The 17,183-nt window shown below is 39.8% G+C and overlaps 2 protein-coding genes across 3 annotated transcripts; both read left to right on the top strand.

The window, feature by feature from the left end:
- The first annotated feature begins 613 nt into the window (after positions 1–613).
- On the top strand, positions 614–10,006 carry vsnl1b (visinin-like 1b). 2 transcript variants are annotated; one of them, XM_088432980.1, is made up of 4 exons: positions 614–887; positions 5,428–5,594; positions 5,722–5,937; positions 6,540–10,006. In XM_088432980.1, exons 2-4 carry the CDS (start codon positions 5,433–5,435, stop codon positions 6,735–6,737), a joined length of 576 nt encoding a protein of 191 aa, XP_088289106.1. In that variant the 5' UTR covers positions 614–887; positions 5,428–5,432; the 3' UTR covers positions 6,738–10,006. The 2 variants fall into 2 exon arrangements, with proteins under 2 accessions (XP_088289106.1, XP_088289105.1); XM_088432979.1 differs by having other exon boundaries at positions 615–887; positions 5,425–5,594.
- A 357-nt stretch (positions 10,007–10,363) lies between these two features.
- On the top strand, positions 10,364–17,140 carry tdrd6b (tudor domain containing 6b). The gene is made up of 2 exons (XM_088433489.1): positions 10,364–10,480; positions 12,102–17,140. Exon 2 carries the CDS (start codon positions 12,120–12,122, stop codon positions 16,326–16,328), a length of 4,209 nt encoding a protein of 1,402 aa, XP_088289615.1. The 5' UTR covers positions 10,364–10,480; positions 12,102–12,119; the 3' UTR covers positions 16,329–17,140.
- The last annotated feature ends 43 nt before the right edge of the window (positions 17,141–17,183 follow it).

The following is a 17,183-nucleotide window of genomic DNA, read 5'->3' as shown; positions in this document are numbered from 1 at the left end:
ATGACAACCAAAATTGAGCACGTGTGTACTGTCAAAAATTTGAGAACAGCTTCAATATTCACGGCCAAGAAATATATAATTTTCCAGGCATCATCCACATCATAACTCTGACTGAGAAAATACAAAGATGCATGTGCAAACCTAAATTAGAAAATGTTTGAATTTTGACTAACATGTTTTTGTTTGCGGAATAATTCCATCAACATTACGTCATCATTTCGATGACTTAAGTATTCCACAAATCAAGATTTAAAAAAAAGTCTGATACTTATCATACAAAGTATGTTTGGTATAGTTGTCACATATTCTGTTAATATTTTTCTCAATTAGGCTTACGTAGTTTTTCTTGTTTTATTTTGTCTCATATTTGGTACTTTTATTCTTATAGAAATCTCGTATTTAGTTATATAAAATGTTTCTCTTCACATTTTATTTTACATTCAACCGTTTCGTCTTTTTATTTTCTTACTGAAATATTTTGTATTTTTTAAATACTGTATTTCCATTCCCCATTTTGACTACGTGTGCAATGGCAATGATGGTGCATTTGCGTGCACCCAGCAGGTGGAGGTGCATGATCGCGACGCGCTCAGTGCACGAGGCTGTGATGCGTTCAGGTTCATGCGGTCCAACCGACAAACGACACTTGGGATTCCGCTACTGCCGCTGCGCTTCTTCATCGGGAATAACGTCGAGGAGAACACCGTCGCACCACCTCGTCGCTCTGTTCCTTACGAGAGAACATTGCGCACCTCCCTTTACCAACACCATCTCCTCAATCACCCCTCCTCCTCCTCACCTCCTCCTCCTCTGCCTCGTCGCCACCGGAGGGGAGTTTTTCCTGTGTACTTTGCGGGGACAGAAGAACACAATAGCAGTGCAATAAGGTAAGCTGTCCGCCGTCTTGTTTGATCGTGTTGTGGATTTTTTTTTTGTCACTGCGCAATTTCTTCATTTGCCCATTTTATTGCGTCTTGCAGCCGCGTCACGATGTGCGTTCTTTTAATCGCAGGGTGCGCAAATTGGCGCATTCCCCCCAACACCCATGCGCCCCCCCTCCCTTTATCACTGCGTCGTTTCTATCGGAATGCGGCATCGTCTCTCGGGAGGCGCCGCCGCTCGGATAATTGCGTCGTCGTCGATAACGAGCGAGCCCCGCTATTTTTTGCTTTCTCTTGGGCCTGTGTGCGCATAGCGTGCTCATCATCCCCACCATCATCACCATCCACGACCACCCTCCCTCCGTCCAAGACCCCCCCCCCCCCCCCCCCCAAACAGCCGCACAGTTGCGTGATGCGAGGCGTTCGCTGCATCTTTCTGCAAAGTGTTTTGTCCTTCAAGGTCATTCATTGGATTGTTTGTTGCAGCTGCTACACGTTTCACATATTTTTTTAATAGATTGCAAATATTTGAGGCCCCGGGCTAGCCTGTCGTCATGCAGCAGAGAAGTGGACCGTATGTGACCGTTTATGGGAGAAAAAAAGCGATAGATGGTCACACTTGACGCATACAGGCCCGTAGATGATGTTCAGTGGCACGTGTAGCACTGTTTTTGGTCGGGCAAACACACCCTTATGGTGCCACCTTTGTGGTGGGGGATGGGGCGGTATTAGTGATGCATTTATTCGCTTAAATGGAAACTTTAATTGTTATTTAATAATAAACTCTAAAATGATAACATTTTCTTTGTAATTAATTTGATAACGCCATACAGTCACGCATTTTTTCTTGTGCGTGGACTGAAAATGACATGTCATGTGCTCGTGCCTCAAGTAACGACCAATCAAGGCTTGCCTCTTTTCTTGGGGTGGTCATGTGACATTCGCAGACTGAGTCGTGATTGGTTGTTACCTGAGCACATGTTATCTCAATTTCAGTCAACAGCATGTGGGAAAATGCGATTTTGAAGGTGTGTAACTGCATAAAAATATGTTGTCAAATTAATTATGAACAAACTATTCATATTTTCTTTTTAATTTAGCCAAATAATAAAGCGTACATCGAAATAATTTGGTAAACCATTTCACAAGGCTATGGATTAAAATATAGGGGTTGCTCCATCAGATGTTGGTGTTGCCCTAGTTAGGCTATTTTTTTTTGATCTTCCAAAATATATTAAATAAATGTATGTGTTGGAGCACTTTGAGACCAAAGAGATGAAAAAAAATGAACCTGGATCTGTGCCTGTCTCTTATATATCGTAGGACTCGCAAATTTGTATCCATGTTTTATCACATGATGCATTAATGACCTCTGAACCTTTTGTTTGTCAGTTTCGAATTTGCATATTTTTGAATAATACCAAAAAAATTCCATGCTTCTCACCAGTGAGCTATTTTATACTTTGTGGTAATCCTTGTGGAGCCGCGGGCACCATGATGGTGACCCCTCTTTTTTTCTTCCTCTTGCGAAGATACCCCTTTAAAGTTTTCACACTTTTGTTTGGTACTATATAGGCCAGCCCATTTTAACTTGTGCATCTCCATACCACAGAATGTTGTGCTGACTATCATCTATTGATGAAGTGGCTGAGTATCAGTGAGGATCCAGGTCAGTGCCATAGACTGGCACAAACAAGCTTGAGGCCCGAAATAGAAACACGAGCACCAGGGGGGGAACAATTCAACACTTTCACCCTCCCACCACCCTGAACATTAAAACCACACACATGCAGTGGAACCTCTGATGTCCATCTGTACTAGGATGCTGTTTGGTTTCTCCTCATTTCATTGAAATTTTCTGTCATCTCACCTCACAACACAGGCTGTATTGAATTAAATTTTAATGGTCAACTAAGTGTAAGTAATAAGCTAACATTCAACAAATTACCGCCAAATGCTGCATTGGCGTTCTAGGTTTGATGGGACCTACTTTTTTGTGTTTGTGTTAATACCCCTGTACAATGAAAAATGTCTTATGAATTTGACACACCACAGAGAAGTGTGTTGTTAACAAACCTACCAAATTTGACAAACTTTAACAATCAAGCCTTTTTGTTATTTAGTCTGCCATCTTTGTTATGTACATTCCAGCATGTTTGAGCTATAAAACTGCTACAAAATATACCGTTTATCCCCGTAAAAAAGTAATTGTCACCTTTTAGCTCTGGCCGAAAAGTCAGAAAAATGGAAAGAGGGCAAAACTGTTTAATGGTAATACAGTTTAAGGTTTTTAAAATGTGAACTCAAACACACACACACACACACACACACATATATATATATATATATATATATATATATATATATATATATATATATATATATATATATAAATTATATACTGTAAATGCTAGACAGACTAGCGTAACAAACGAGCTAGCTGCTAGCTTAATTGACCTGTTCTCATTTCTGTGAAATTCAATGTATTATCCTTATAATTCTTACACTTATACAAGTATCGACAAAGTGCTCAAAGGATCCATACCTGATTTAAGGGGCCATTTAGTTTCCCAATTTACTGTGTGCTGGGTTGTGTGTACTTCGATTCGCACGGCTTAACCTTCGAGTGCTCCTCATTGATTAGAATGCTTTAAAAAACAATTGTAACAAAGTGCTGTGCATTGAGGTTTCCTTAAACACAGCAGAAAGCCTCCACTGTCATTTTATGGCACAGACACAATGAAGCTGAGGTCATAAAAACATAAGACAAGAAATAATAAAATAATAGTAATAACAGCTGCTGGCAGGATCAATGTTATTATGTCTTGATAATGTCTTGCATCAATTGTCATGGCCGCAGCCTTTATTAGAGACAGGAATGCATCTGTACAGCGTGTTTCTGATTGAAGCATGATACATTTTCAAGTGTATTGATTCATTTCAGTTCGCCCAAAGTAAAACCCAATTTTTCAATGAAGTTTTTGTTACAACACTCCTTGATGACATCTTTTGATGGGGAGAGTAGGAATTTATGAAAAACAAAACAAACAAAAAAAAACAACAACTAACCAATCACATTGACAACTCTTTTGGAATGATGCCAGGAGCCTTGGGTGGTTTTGCCTTTTCTCAACAAAAATGGCAGTCCGACATCAGATCTCATGAACAACAGCAGCAGTCGTCAACCTTTATTAAGAAAGCATACCCCTGTGAAATATTTTTTCAGCCAAATACCCCCCAATCATTGCAAAGCCTTTTGGATAATTAGGAAAAAAAAACAGTACGCTTTATGTTGACTATTTCTCTGTGGACAAATATTTATAATCACCGGTATTTCTGTTTCTGGAGCGGGTCCGACAATTTTTGTTGATTTAATTTTTTGAAGAATATTTATCAATAATTAAGTTGTGATTATGAATATGATATATTTTTTTGAACAGATCTCTACTGCAACCCCAAAATAAAGACTTGTTTTTTTTTAAAGCCTTGTTTAATATTTTTCTATTTTTTTTGGACTAATACAAATTTTTGGACTAATACAAATTACGTTTTAAAGGGTCTAACGTTTAATAAATCAAGCACTGATGGCATGTTTTACTTCTTTATTTTTTAACCCAAAAATGCTTTGCATTGGTTAGGGCATCTGTGTCAAACTGAAGGCCCGGGGGCCAGATCCGGCCCTCCACATCATTTTTTGTGGCCCGCGAAATGCTGATTTGACTTCAAGTTTCTGGCTAAAATAGCAAATTTGCAAGTTGTCTAGAACTTTTAAAAATCTGTGGAGAAAATACAAGCATTTTTTTAACTCACAATCATTTCTTGCCGGTCTCTGATTTCAAAACTTGGTGCGTGTTTTACAAAAACATTTAAAAAAGATTTGACTTCACATTCTTACCGGCCCTCTGACAGAAACTAGAACTACAATGTGGCCCATAGTAAAAATGAGTTTGACACCCCTGGGTTAAGGGGTACTTGACTGAAAAGATATTTCACATGGGGTATATTACTGAAAAAAGCTTGAGAACCACTGGTCTACCGGAGGATTGCCTAACTTTTGTCAATTCACATTCACAAAAAACTTTTTTTTTTACAAACTGGCGACATACTTAAGTTGCTCTTCAATTGGTGTGTCAGGGTGTTTCCCCCACCTACTGCCCATAGACAGCTGGGATAGGTAGCAGCAAGCCTGTGATCCAAGTGAGGGTAAGCAGCTAAAGAAAATGGATGGATGGATGGATGGATGGATGGATGGATGGATGGATGGATGGATGGATGGATGGAGGGAGGGAGGGAGGGACGGACTGACCGACCGGCAGACAGACAGATCTTTCTTATTTATTACACCCACACATGTACAAGGCAACTAAATTCTTTTAACAGTCTTAAATTTGATTGGCTAAAACCCTGTTAAGATCTCATGTATCCCCTGAAGTGCTTTCAAGTATCCCCGGGGATACTCGTACCCTCATTTGTGAACCACTGACAAAGAGGTTCCACGACATACATCATCACTGTGTCAAATTGATTTTTGGTGTGTATGCAGCAGCAGCCATGGGAAAGCAAAACAGCAAGCTGACACCCGAGGTGATGGAGGACCTGGTGAAGAACACGGAGTTCAACGAGCACGAGCTGAAGCAGTGGTACAAGGGCTTCCTCAAAGACTGCCCCACCGGAAGACTCAACCTGGAGGAGTTCCAACAGCTCTACGTCAAGGTGGGTCCGCAGCCCATCCATCTCTGTGAACGTTTTCGCCTTATTTGCAGTGGATCTCATATCGAGCGTATGCGAGACATATCTTGGGATTCCACGGTAAATTTACAAAATATTATTGTTTTTGCAGTTTTTCCCGTACGGTGACGCCTCCAAGTTTGCCCAGCACGCGTTCCGCACCTTTGACAAGAACGGCGACGGCACCATCGACTTCCGAGAGTTCATCTGCGCACTGTCCATCACGTCACGTGGCAGCTTTGAGCAGAAGCTCAACTGGGCCTTCAACATGTACGACCTGGATGGGGATGGCAAGATTACCAGGGTGGAGATGCTAGAGATCATTGAGGTCGGTGCTGCAGAGAAATTCCATATTTTGGGGCCATTCATGCTTTGCATATTTTTTGACTATTAGGCATGCTTAAAATCCTCCATTTTTTTCAAAAACCGACAGTGCACCTCATCAAGTGTGTTTTTCTGATTTCTTATGTATGTACATTTCGTCCAAATACAACTGTTTAACAGACCTCTTCTTAAATTTGGTGCGCCTTACAGTCTGAAAAACATGGGAAGTCATTTTTAAGGTAGCTGGTTTTGGCTCCTTTAAAGTTTGCCGATCCCGCCCGGACAAAATTTGTGTCTAATTTCAAGATTTTTTAAAAAGGTTTGGTGGGAATGACGGATGTCAGTCTTGCTAATCACCAGCATTTTTTTTTCTCTTAGTGTGCTTAATATTTTTTTAAAGGAAAAAGTGTGTCTTGGCTCAAACAAGGTTGAAAAACGTCGCTATAAAGGATCGAACCACAGCCACATAGACGCTAGTCGTTACCTATATTGGCATTAGCCTTAAGCTAGCGGTAACTTCCTGTTTCTAAAATTTAAGATGAAAACACCACAGAAAGCATACGGATGACAAAAAAATCATACCTCCTTGACTCTCTCCCCCTACAGGCCATCTATAAAATGGTGGGGACGGTGATCATGATGAAGATGAATGAGGACGGCCTGACACCGGCGCAGCGGGTGGACAAGATCTTCAGCAAAATGGATAAGAACAACGACGACCAGATCTCACTGGAGGAGTTCAAGGAGGCGGCCAAGAGCGACCCATCCATCGTGCTGCTGTTGCAGTGTGACATGCAGAAGTGAACACCCCCTCCTCCCACACCGCCCTTTTGCCCCCCCTAAACACCACCTCTGCTCGCTCCCCGCCCTCGTCTCCCTTTCTCGTCAACCTGCTTGCATACACACGCAAACATATACATACACACAAACACACACACACACATGTACACACACACGTACAAACACTTTGAACTGCTGTTTAAATGTCTCATTCCACAGGGGTAAAAAAAAAAAAAAAGCTTGGACTCTTTTTCAATGGACTCGCTTCTTGTGGTCGTATGCATGAGAAATATGTCAAATATGCGGAATCATTTTGAATATAGCGATAAGATAATGCTACATTTCTATTTCAGAAGATGTTGTTGTGCACTGTAAACCCTCCATTCACACATACAAACACACACATGGTCATCAAGCTTGTACGTAAATGGATTAAGTCAAATCGCCGGGTACTTTGTGAGACGTCCCACGAGTGGCGGCCATATTGCTATTGGGGAAAACAGTTGCAGTCTTTGTAGTGTTGACTTTGGTGGTTTGCAGCAGTTTTGCAGATGTTCTCCGCCCACAAGCGCTGATGAACATTTTAAATTTACTTAATTCAGCATCGTCCATCCGTCTAGTAAATTGACAATGTTTCAAGAAAAAAACAACAACAAAAAACATTGTTTTCATTCGAGGATCCCTTGACATTGGAAAAAAATGTCTGCTTTAAACAAATTGGGGAATTCCTCTGTCATTTCACACATTGTTCCTTAAGGGTTTTTTTTTTTTTTTGTGGACCTACACACAATAGATAGGCAGATCATTTTTTAGGTTGCCAAGTAAAACAACTTTGAAGCTCAAGTCTTTCACTACCTGTGCTTTGCCCATACAGAATAACGAAAATGTTGTGATTGAGAAAATGGTCAAGCTGACTCTAAAATGGTCTCTTCATACCAAAATGATGGACTTCCTGTTGTTTTTAGACATGGCTTCTTAAGACCTAATCTCAGTGTTTACTCGTGAAAGATATGCTTACCAAATTTCGTTTAATGCATGAAACTGTCATCAGGGACTGCATTTTTAATACCTTTTGTCAAGTGGAGTATTTTATGGCGAGTCATCCAACTTTGCCACTATGCTCAGTCCACATGCAACTTTGGAAAATGTGTTCATAACTTAGCTTTATCTATCTGTATTATATTTAAAATTGGTATCAATGAGACAAAATCTCTAGAAGAAATTGTATTGAAATGAGTCCAAAAAAAGCATCCACAAACCAAAATATCAAACATCTTGCATCATTTTAGACATGGGTTTTTGAGACATTCTTTGTGGCTTTCTTTTCTCATGATAGATGTGCCACTGGAATTTCATACAGATTAGTGGAATTGTCTGAATTTTTAACAAAATGCCAGGGCGTGCACCTCAACCCATTTTGTGTTTCCCCCTTAACCAATATGGCAGTTCACAGGTAACAACACATAGACTTCTTCCATGAGTGCAGCACTTCCTTTTAGATTCATGTTCCCACCAGCCAGCCTTCCCCTACAACTTGTTCACCGCTGCAACTACCGTACTGCTTTCCGAAATCGGAATGAAAACAAAAACTCCTATGATAATTGTAAATGATAAGTGTCTCTACCAGCCAGGCTTGTAAAGCTCGTGGTTGATAGAGAGAAATTCGCACATGACAGAAAAAGTATTGCATGCATATATTATGTGTCAAAAAAGAAGATATAAATATATATATATATATATATATATATATATATATATATATATAAATATATATAATATACAATATTACCTTTTTATTTTTTTGCATCTTTGGTGGTTTTACAAGAGGAAACCCTGATTAATTTAACATTGTTGCATGGGATGTACAGGAGCATGTTTCCTTCTGCATTCATTCACACACTTGTATTTTTCTTCAGATTTCTATTTGATTATTATTTATTTATTTGATATTTGAGTGCTACAAAGACAGATTAGGGCCACATATAAGAAAAATTGTTATACCACAAGAAAAAGTTGTTTTGTTTTTCAACAAAAAATCATTTTAACAGAATAAAACCATATTTCTTTAAGGAAAATATTCTTAATACTGTATTCTGTCTTTTTCATGAGATAATATATTATGTTGGAAAAAATGGACTTTTTCCTCAGAATTTTTTTTCTTGAATAATTTACTTTATACTTGACTTATTTTTCAAAGATATTAATGTTTTTTTGACTTTTCATAAAATGTTTTTTTCTTAAAATGTCCTCTTTAATTAATTAAATAACGTGCTTCTTCCACAGAAGTGTTTTTCCCAAAAATATATATTTTGTTAATTCTTGAAAAAGATGGCCAGTTTCCTAAAATAATAGTACTTTATTCTCATGATATATATTGGGTTTTTTTTCAAAAAGAATGTAATGGTTTTGCTTAACCCCCCCGATTAATTTCCCCCTCAAAAAGTATTACTTATTTCTTTGAAAAACACCTTTTTTTTTCTCTTCAAAAATGTGTTTTCCCCTCTGGAGAACAATAACCTTTTTTTTTTTAGCAAATTTATTGCAAAATTATGACTTCTATCTTGAAAACAGAGGTGTCAAATTTTGTTATGCTTGAAGAAAATACCACTTTATTGTTATCGTATAATGTAATTTTCTTTTCAGTGTGGCCCTAATTCATACTCTTCCATCTATGGCGCACACGACACACACTCTCATGGCATACAATAGCTGCCTGTTTGATTTGTTTACACAGTACATATCGACATGTTTACAAAGAGCACTGCTATAAAAGTCAAATGATCTCCATGCTAAGAGTTCCCTAATGAAAGGTTCTCATATTCCAAAGCAGCAGCAGCAGCAAAAAAAAAAAAAAAAAAAGTTTACTGGACACAGTGCATTCCAGCATTGAAATTGTTTTTGAGTGTAAGGTTTTCTTTTGCTTTTCAAATTAGTCTTTCCGGCATATTAAGCTTCCCTGTTCCCTGGCTATGCAAGCGTGGACTGAGTGTCTGCTTTGTGAATCCACATTTCCAAAGGTGGACGAGGCAGAAGAGCTTCCCCCGTCATAATCTTTAATATTATGATTATTATTCTACTGTCTGTACACAATTCAGTGTGACCTGACACCATGTGGAGAACTTTAACGTCAAGTAAATGTTTCTATCAAAGATGAAAATTCATGATTCAAGTGACTGTATTCTTTTATACATGTGGCATGTGTTGCACCCCTTATACAAACAAACAAACAAAAATATTTGAGTTATGTTGTGAATAAACTCAATAAACCACTGATGGGCTTTTTTCAAAATACACTGATGGCGAGTTTACTATTTTACTGTTATAGATTAAATATTTTTTTCCCTGTTAGTTCAATTACTGTTTTTTTTTTTAATTCATTTTTTTATTTATTCATTTTTTTCAAAAAAGTGTTACACTTTAAAGTGGTTTTATAAAACCAAAAGTCATTAAGGCATTTCGAAAATGCATGACAAAAAATTACTTCCTCATTACCAATCGCAAAATATGACCAATCACAATCAGAACATTGACTCCAAATTGGGGGTTTCCGGATTAGAGTGTCAGTCACCTGCAGAACTTGAATGTGATTGGCTCTCAGCCACCTGTTAGCGCAAAGTCCCGCCTACATCAAGCACGAGCCTGACTGCCGACAGACATACGTGATTACAAACGCTACTCGATTCAACACGCTTGAGTTCTATTTCTTTTGTCCGATATTAACGAGTTCTAGTTTGGAGCAAGTCAAACAAAAAAGCCCATCAAGAAACGTAAGTACTTTTTTCCCCACTGCTGCCAAAGTTTGTTTGCCAAAAGAAATAGCATCTGTAAACCCATAGAAATATTGTCGTGCTAAATCATCTTTCAGCCATTTAAATTAGTCTACAAGGACTGAGAAAAATCTTTAAATGGAAAAAAAAAAAAAAAAAAGTTAAATGCTTGGTGTCTACTTAACTGTTCCTTAAACAAACTGCCCCGAATGCAATTTTAAAATGATTATTAGAAATTTAGTCACTTCCAAATTTGATGAAGTTACAGCAATTTCAGTGTTGCTATGTTGAAATCCCTAATTTTGTGGAAAAACACGTTTTTAGATGCACATACATCTTTCAAAAGTCCATTGCATTACATTGAACAGCACTTAAAATATGCTGTGATCCAAAGAGTCATTATAAACTCAGGCCCTTAAGCTGCAATATGTCTTATATGTATGTGCAGTCGAGACTAGACTGCAATTGGAAACCATATCCACTTTGAGGCATTATCATGCTTCACATGATATTCAATCTCTGCAAGTCTGTTCATCAATTATTACCACGACCAACCATCATTGTGCTTAACATAAATATTCAACCTGTGCAGGTCCTTTCATTAATGATTACCGCTTGACCAAATATTGACGGTTCCATTAAATATCACTACATTCATCTAAATTTCTTGTTGCATAGACTACAAGTAAAAGGCAAGGTATTGCTGATCTTGAATTGACTAAATAATGCCTTTAATTAGGCAATACAAAAACGTGTTTGCTGCATTTCCTGGCTAACAGCCAATCATAGTGGGTGTGTCACTATAGGAATGGTTCTTTGGTCATTGTGATGACATCACATTTTTGCTCTCAGAACTATCGGCGAGCAATTCCTTTATGTAGATCAGATTTAAAAAGCAAAATTACCCAAAAAATCTCTTTACACTCAATTTTAAACATTGCTTTACACTTTAGGTCTGTACTATACAATAATCCCGGTGAGCAAGATTGTGTACAGGATGCATGTGGAAACCATGACTCAGAAAGGCAGCACAAACAAATGATATCCCCAGAAAAGCTGCCTGTTTTTTTGCTGGGATGATGAGAAGTGAATTGAACCGAGGCAGTTTACTCGCCTCACTAGACATATGTCTCTACTGCTTGGTACCAGAGTAAAGAGAATTTTGTTTAATTGACTATAACGCAATTCCAGTTTGTAGTCAGTCGACACAGTAACGCTACTGACAGGGAGGCAAAACAATTGTATTGAATTTCAGCATAATAATATACATAATCATTATATAATCTATTATTGGAAGCAGCAGTCCTGTACTTTATTGGTGATAAGTTTGAAATCTATGGCAAATCATTTTTTTAAAGGGTCTTGCTCATGGTATTTTTCCAGTTTCCACAATCAAATATATGCATATAAGTTACATTTGGCATATTGGCAATTTAATTTCTTCTTAAATATGTGTTTTATATCACTGATATTTCTAACCAGGAAGTAAAACAACTTGTTTGCAGTGACTGCACCTCTTACCGTGTGGCTACTTCGAGATACTTAGATACTTGGACATGCAGTATAAATCCAGTCAAAAATATAATACTAAGATTTGATATAACATTCCTTTGCTTTTCAGGTACATTAGAACTCTACCATGTGTTCTATTCCCAGGCTCCCAACCCCAGGATCCGAAATAACTGGTGAGATCAGAAGGGTCAACACAAACCCAAAATGTGGTTTTGTGGAGCTTTGGATTAACATCGACGTCAACAGAAACCATGCCTACGAGGAGATGAAGAAGCAGATACAGCTTCCAAAAAGGAAGTTTTGTGGCTCTGAAGGAAAAACGGGAGATCTGTGCCTGGTTTGCATCAACAGCATCTGGCACAGGGCTCGCATTATGTCCATCCAAAGTGACGTGTGCATGGTCTACCTTCTCGACCAAGGACAGCCTCATATTGTTAGCACATGGGACGCTCTAGCATGGGGCCACCCCGACAGCTTCTTCCTCCCCCCTGAAATTGAATTCTGCATCCTTGCCAATGTCCTGTCCATCCAGGAGAACTGGTCCAAAAAAGCGACCAAGTTCTTGGCGTCTCTGCCTGGAAAGACGCTGAGCGGAGTGGTCCAGCACATCCTGATGCCAGACAGGACAATTCTTCTTGACATACCATTAATCTCCAAGCAAATGTGCACCCTTGGTGTAATGAGGAAGCTGCCGGTAGACGAGTTTGAAGGAGTCGTACTCAAATGTCTGACACCACCCAAAGATGTACTCATCACTGCCTTCAATTTGACTCGGGATCGGAGCGTGGCTGTCCAACTCCACGACTGCTACTTCCACCCCGAACTACTCTGTGGCATATATGAGACAGTTAACGTAACAGAAGTCACTGATCCCCAAAATGTCTTTTGCAGTCTGCAGATTTACTCCAAATCATTGAAGACCTTGTCAGAAGAGATTCAACAGTTCTACAAGGACACTCCGGATTCCGGAGAGGAAAGACCAAAAACCTGCGGAGAACCCTGTGCTGCCAGAGGGAATAACGGCTTGTGGCATCGCTCGCTGCTCAAGCAAATCATCGGCACTGACGATGACCTTGTGGAAGTTGCACATGTCGATGTTGGAAGAAATGAAATCGTCTCAGTGGGATGCATCCGACACATGGCGCGAAAATTCCTGAGAATGCCTGTGGTCACCTATCACTTCTCCCTACATGGGGTGGACAACAACAGTAATGGATGGACGGCAAAGCAGAATGAATATCTGAAGTTGTTACTGCTGAACAAAACATTTGTGGCTAAGGTAGAGAAACGTTTCCAAGAAACATATAGCGTCATGCTCTACGCTGGGAACGGTCCATGCATGAACACCTCTTTGTGGGATAAAGAGGAAGTTCTCCCCTTGCTTCAGACTGAAGGGCAGCAGTCAGAATTCCATGTTAAAGCTGTGTCAGAGGAACAGGACGTGCACCTCCAGAACCTTGTCAATCTAAATGTTGAGAACTTTCCAAAGGAATTCTTATCAAGCACAGAGAATGGGCCAATAGCTGATAACACAGATGGTTCTCCTTCTCTTCACTGTGATGTGAAGACCATTAATGACCAACATGAACATGTTTTGTCAGTTGGAAGTACAGTAGACATGACTTTATCTTATGTCGATGGTCCCCAGAAGTTCTGGTGTCAAAAGAATCAAAATCAAGACACTCTGCAACGGCTAATGAAAGATCTGCAAAACTACTATTCTTCTGTCCAACCCGTGCCCATTGTTAAGTCCACCTGCCTCGCTCGTAACCCGGAAGATGGTCTATGGTACAGGGCAAGGATCATTACTAGTCTCCCTTCCCCCGAAATTGATGTGCAGTTTTTGGATTACGGTGTTACACGAAGTGTGCCCCTTGGAGATATATGCTCCATTGATCCGGTGTTCAAGCAGCTGGAACCGCAGGCCATCCAATGTTGCCTTGTTAACCCAAAGCCTAATTCTTCATGGTTTGATTCTGCAACAGCCGAGTCTCAAAAATTTCCGATAGAAGGTGATTCTCGAAACACCGGATTGAAATGCTCAGTAAAAGACAGAACTTGTGATGAAGATGGCCAGCCAGTTATCGTGGTAGACATTGAAACTCCATCCCAAAGCATTTGCAGTCTTCTCTCTCTTTTCCCTATAGATACCTATAATTATTCCACTTATGATATGGAGTTGGGCACAAAAGAGAAGGCATGGATAACCTTTGCAGAGACTGTCCATTCCTTCTTCTGCCAGCTGGAGAGAAATTCTCATTTGTTTGACAAAGTGAAGGCAGACGTTCAGCAGCTAGTTAGCAGGTCTCAGCGTTCAGGTGACCTCGACAGATCCAATGCCCTTTGCCTTGCGCGGTATGTTGACAATGAATGGTACAGAGGAAAAGTGGTGCAAACATCTGAACTGAAGGTGCTCTTTGTGGACTTTGGCGACACACTCACTGTAAACGCATCAGATGTTCAAATTTTACCCGCCAATTCAAGCGGGGCAAGGTCAGTCCCTGTACTCGCTGTTCGTCTTGGACTATATGGTGTTCCGGCTGACGTACCAAAAGAGGTCAACCAATGGTTTTCAGATCATGCCATTGGCTCAACTGTGACTGTTTCTGTGGTGGCCAAACGCTATGGGGGGAAGCTATTAGTGGAATTATTTGAAGGGCTGATGAATGTCAACGTAATTGTCCGAGAAAAGGTAGCGCAAGCAAAACGGGTAAAAACCAGCCAAGATCTAAGTGCAAACGAGAAGATTTCCTCAAAACCACATGAGGACTTTTTAACTGAAGAACCCAGATTTGTATCTAAACTAGGAGAGCAGAATAAAGATCAAAACGGCAATGAAACTCATGCTCTTGATGAACAGGTTTTAGAGACTTTTCAAGACATACCTCATGCAGCTATACCAGAGTGTGAACAAAATACACTCAATGAAATTACACAACATTTGAATGAAACTCCTGTAGTTACATCAGAGACCTCAAAAGATATCCATCTTGATGATTCTGTAAATTCACCACCTAGGAGGGAGTTTGCATATCCCACCCAAATTTTGTCTCACCACAAATCCCATGAGATGTATGCCTCCTGCATCATAGAACCCAGTTACTTCTGGTGTCAATTTGCCGACACAGAAAACCTTAACGCATTGTTGATACTTACTCAGAGTATTGGAGATGCTTTACAGGACAAAGAAGTCCCCAAGTGTTTGAATCCTGGCAATCCCTGTCTTGCCCTCTTTTCCGCTGACTCTCAGTGGTATCGTGCCCAAGTGCTACGAAGGACCAACAGTACGGTCTGCGTGCTATTTGTGGACTATGGAAACGAGTCTGAGGTGGACCTTAGAGATGTGAGATATCTCCCTCAGTCTCTGATGGAACATGCTCCGCATGCCTTTTTGTGCTCTTTGCATGGATTCAATGAGTCAGAGGGATCGTGGGACGATCAAGTTTATGACGAGTTCTACAATACATTGGTTGATAAGCCTCTTAATGTGACCATGCTCAGTGCACAGCAACATTCAGAGATTGGCCATCTGGTACATTTGGTAAAAATCCAGTGTGCTGGTAGTGATTTGAACGAGGCCATGAAAAAATATTGGAAACCCATTCCTGTTGAACTTAACACTGAAAAGATTCACACAGCCAGTCCAACACAACCCGCTTACCCCAACACGGAGTCAAACGTGACCCACATTGAGGAAAATTCAAAAACGTTTTCGTATAAGCGTCCAAACATCCATGTGAATAAAATTGAGGAGGTCTATGCTTCGTGTATTGTGGAACCTCATTTTTTCTGGTGTCAGTTTGCCGATGCGAAAGACCTCAACAATGTGGTGAGCCTGGCACAGAAAGCAGGACAGGTGGAAGCAGATCCTTCTTCCTCAAGCACCTTTCAACCAGGTACCCCTTGCCTCGCACTCTTTTCCGCAGACAACCAGTGGTACCGAGCGCTGATATTAAGCAGAGAGGAAGATGAAGTCCATGTTGTGTTTATTGACTATGGCAACGAAGCAGACTTGGACGTGAAAAACGTGAGACTTCTTTCTCAGACTCTGCAAGAGTATCCACCCCAGGCCTTTTTGTGTTCTTTGAGTGGATTTGACCAGTCTAAGGGCTCCTGGGAGGATGAAGTTTTTGACGAATTTTACAATCTTCTGGTGAATAAACCCATCTTGGTGACGGCGTCCCATGCAGGAGACCATTCAGAAATGATGCTTCCTCAGCATTTGGTGGAAATTGATTGTGAGGGAATGTGTGTCAATGCAGCGATGCAGAAATACTGGAAACCGACCATTCAAGAAAGTATTGCAGTTCCTAAAAGGGAAGCCAACTTGCAGTAAAAAAAAAATTCTAGATGCCTAATATAACACAAGGTGTTTAAGATAGGTACTCTACATATTTTTTTTATTTTGCACCCAAGTTGCTTCTGGTGCCAGTTTGCTGGAACAGAATCTCTGGAGTGAGTGTTCAGTCTTGTTAAGCTAGCAGGACAAATTTGAAATCTCTTGAGACCCTCATTCCTTCTAGTCTGTGTCTTGGTTTCTACATCGTAGGCCTCCAGTTGTATCGAGCGCAAGTCATCTCCAGTGAGGACTGCAGAATTCGTATGGTGTTTGTTGACTAACAATCATTTGGTCATTGTTTTTGTCCTCTTTTAGTGTACTGGAGCGAAATACTTGTGCAATGATGGTGCCTGTGAGGAATTCTTCAATCTTATTATTGACAAATGAAAACATATGTCTGTTATTTGTGTGGAAGATCATTTGGGAGTTACATTTCCATATCATGCCATGGAAATATTGTAAAACATTTTATGTATATGTTTACTAAAGAAATACTACAATGATTTCTGCTGTCGTGGTTGTTGGATTAAAGTTTTCGATCGTTATTGATAATTTTGTGCTTACGTTTTTATTTTGTGAATAATTTTCTCAACTGACTCTTAGTGCTCACTGAACAACTTTATAGTTTTTATCGTAGGCACAACAGTCATTATCGGTGAGGCGACTGATGTGGTTGATGTGGTTAACTTGCTTTTCACGCCACAGTTTCCCTTTCATTACCAGATCAGTTTTTGAGTCAGTTGGATGGTTAGTTTTTGTGCTTTCATGCTGATGCTTACTTGTGCACATTCAGATACTCATATTGCATAGCAAGGGTCATAATTCATAACTATAGCTGGAATTCACATAGTA

Source organism: Hippichthys cyanospilos, chromosome 14 (assembly GCF_059441005.1).
Source record: "Hippichthys cyanospilos isolate Australia breed blue-spotted pipefish chromosome 14, RoL_Hcya_1.0, whole genome shotgun sequence".
Classification (NCBI taxonomy): domain Eukaryota; kingdom Metazoa; phylum Chordata; class Actinopteri; order Syngnathiformes; family Syngnathidae; genus Hippichthys; species Hippichthys cyanospilos.
This window is presented reverse-complemented; position numbering and strand designations above follow the sequence as displayed.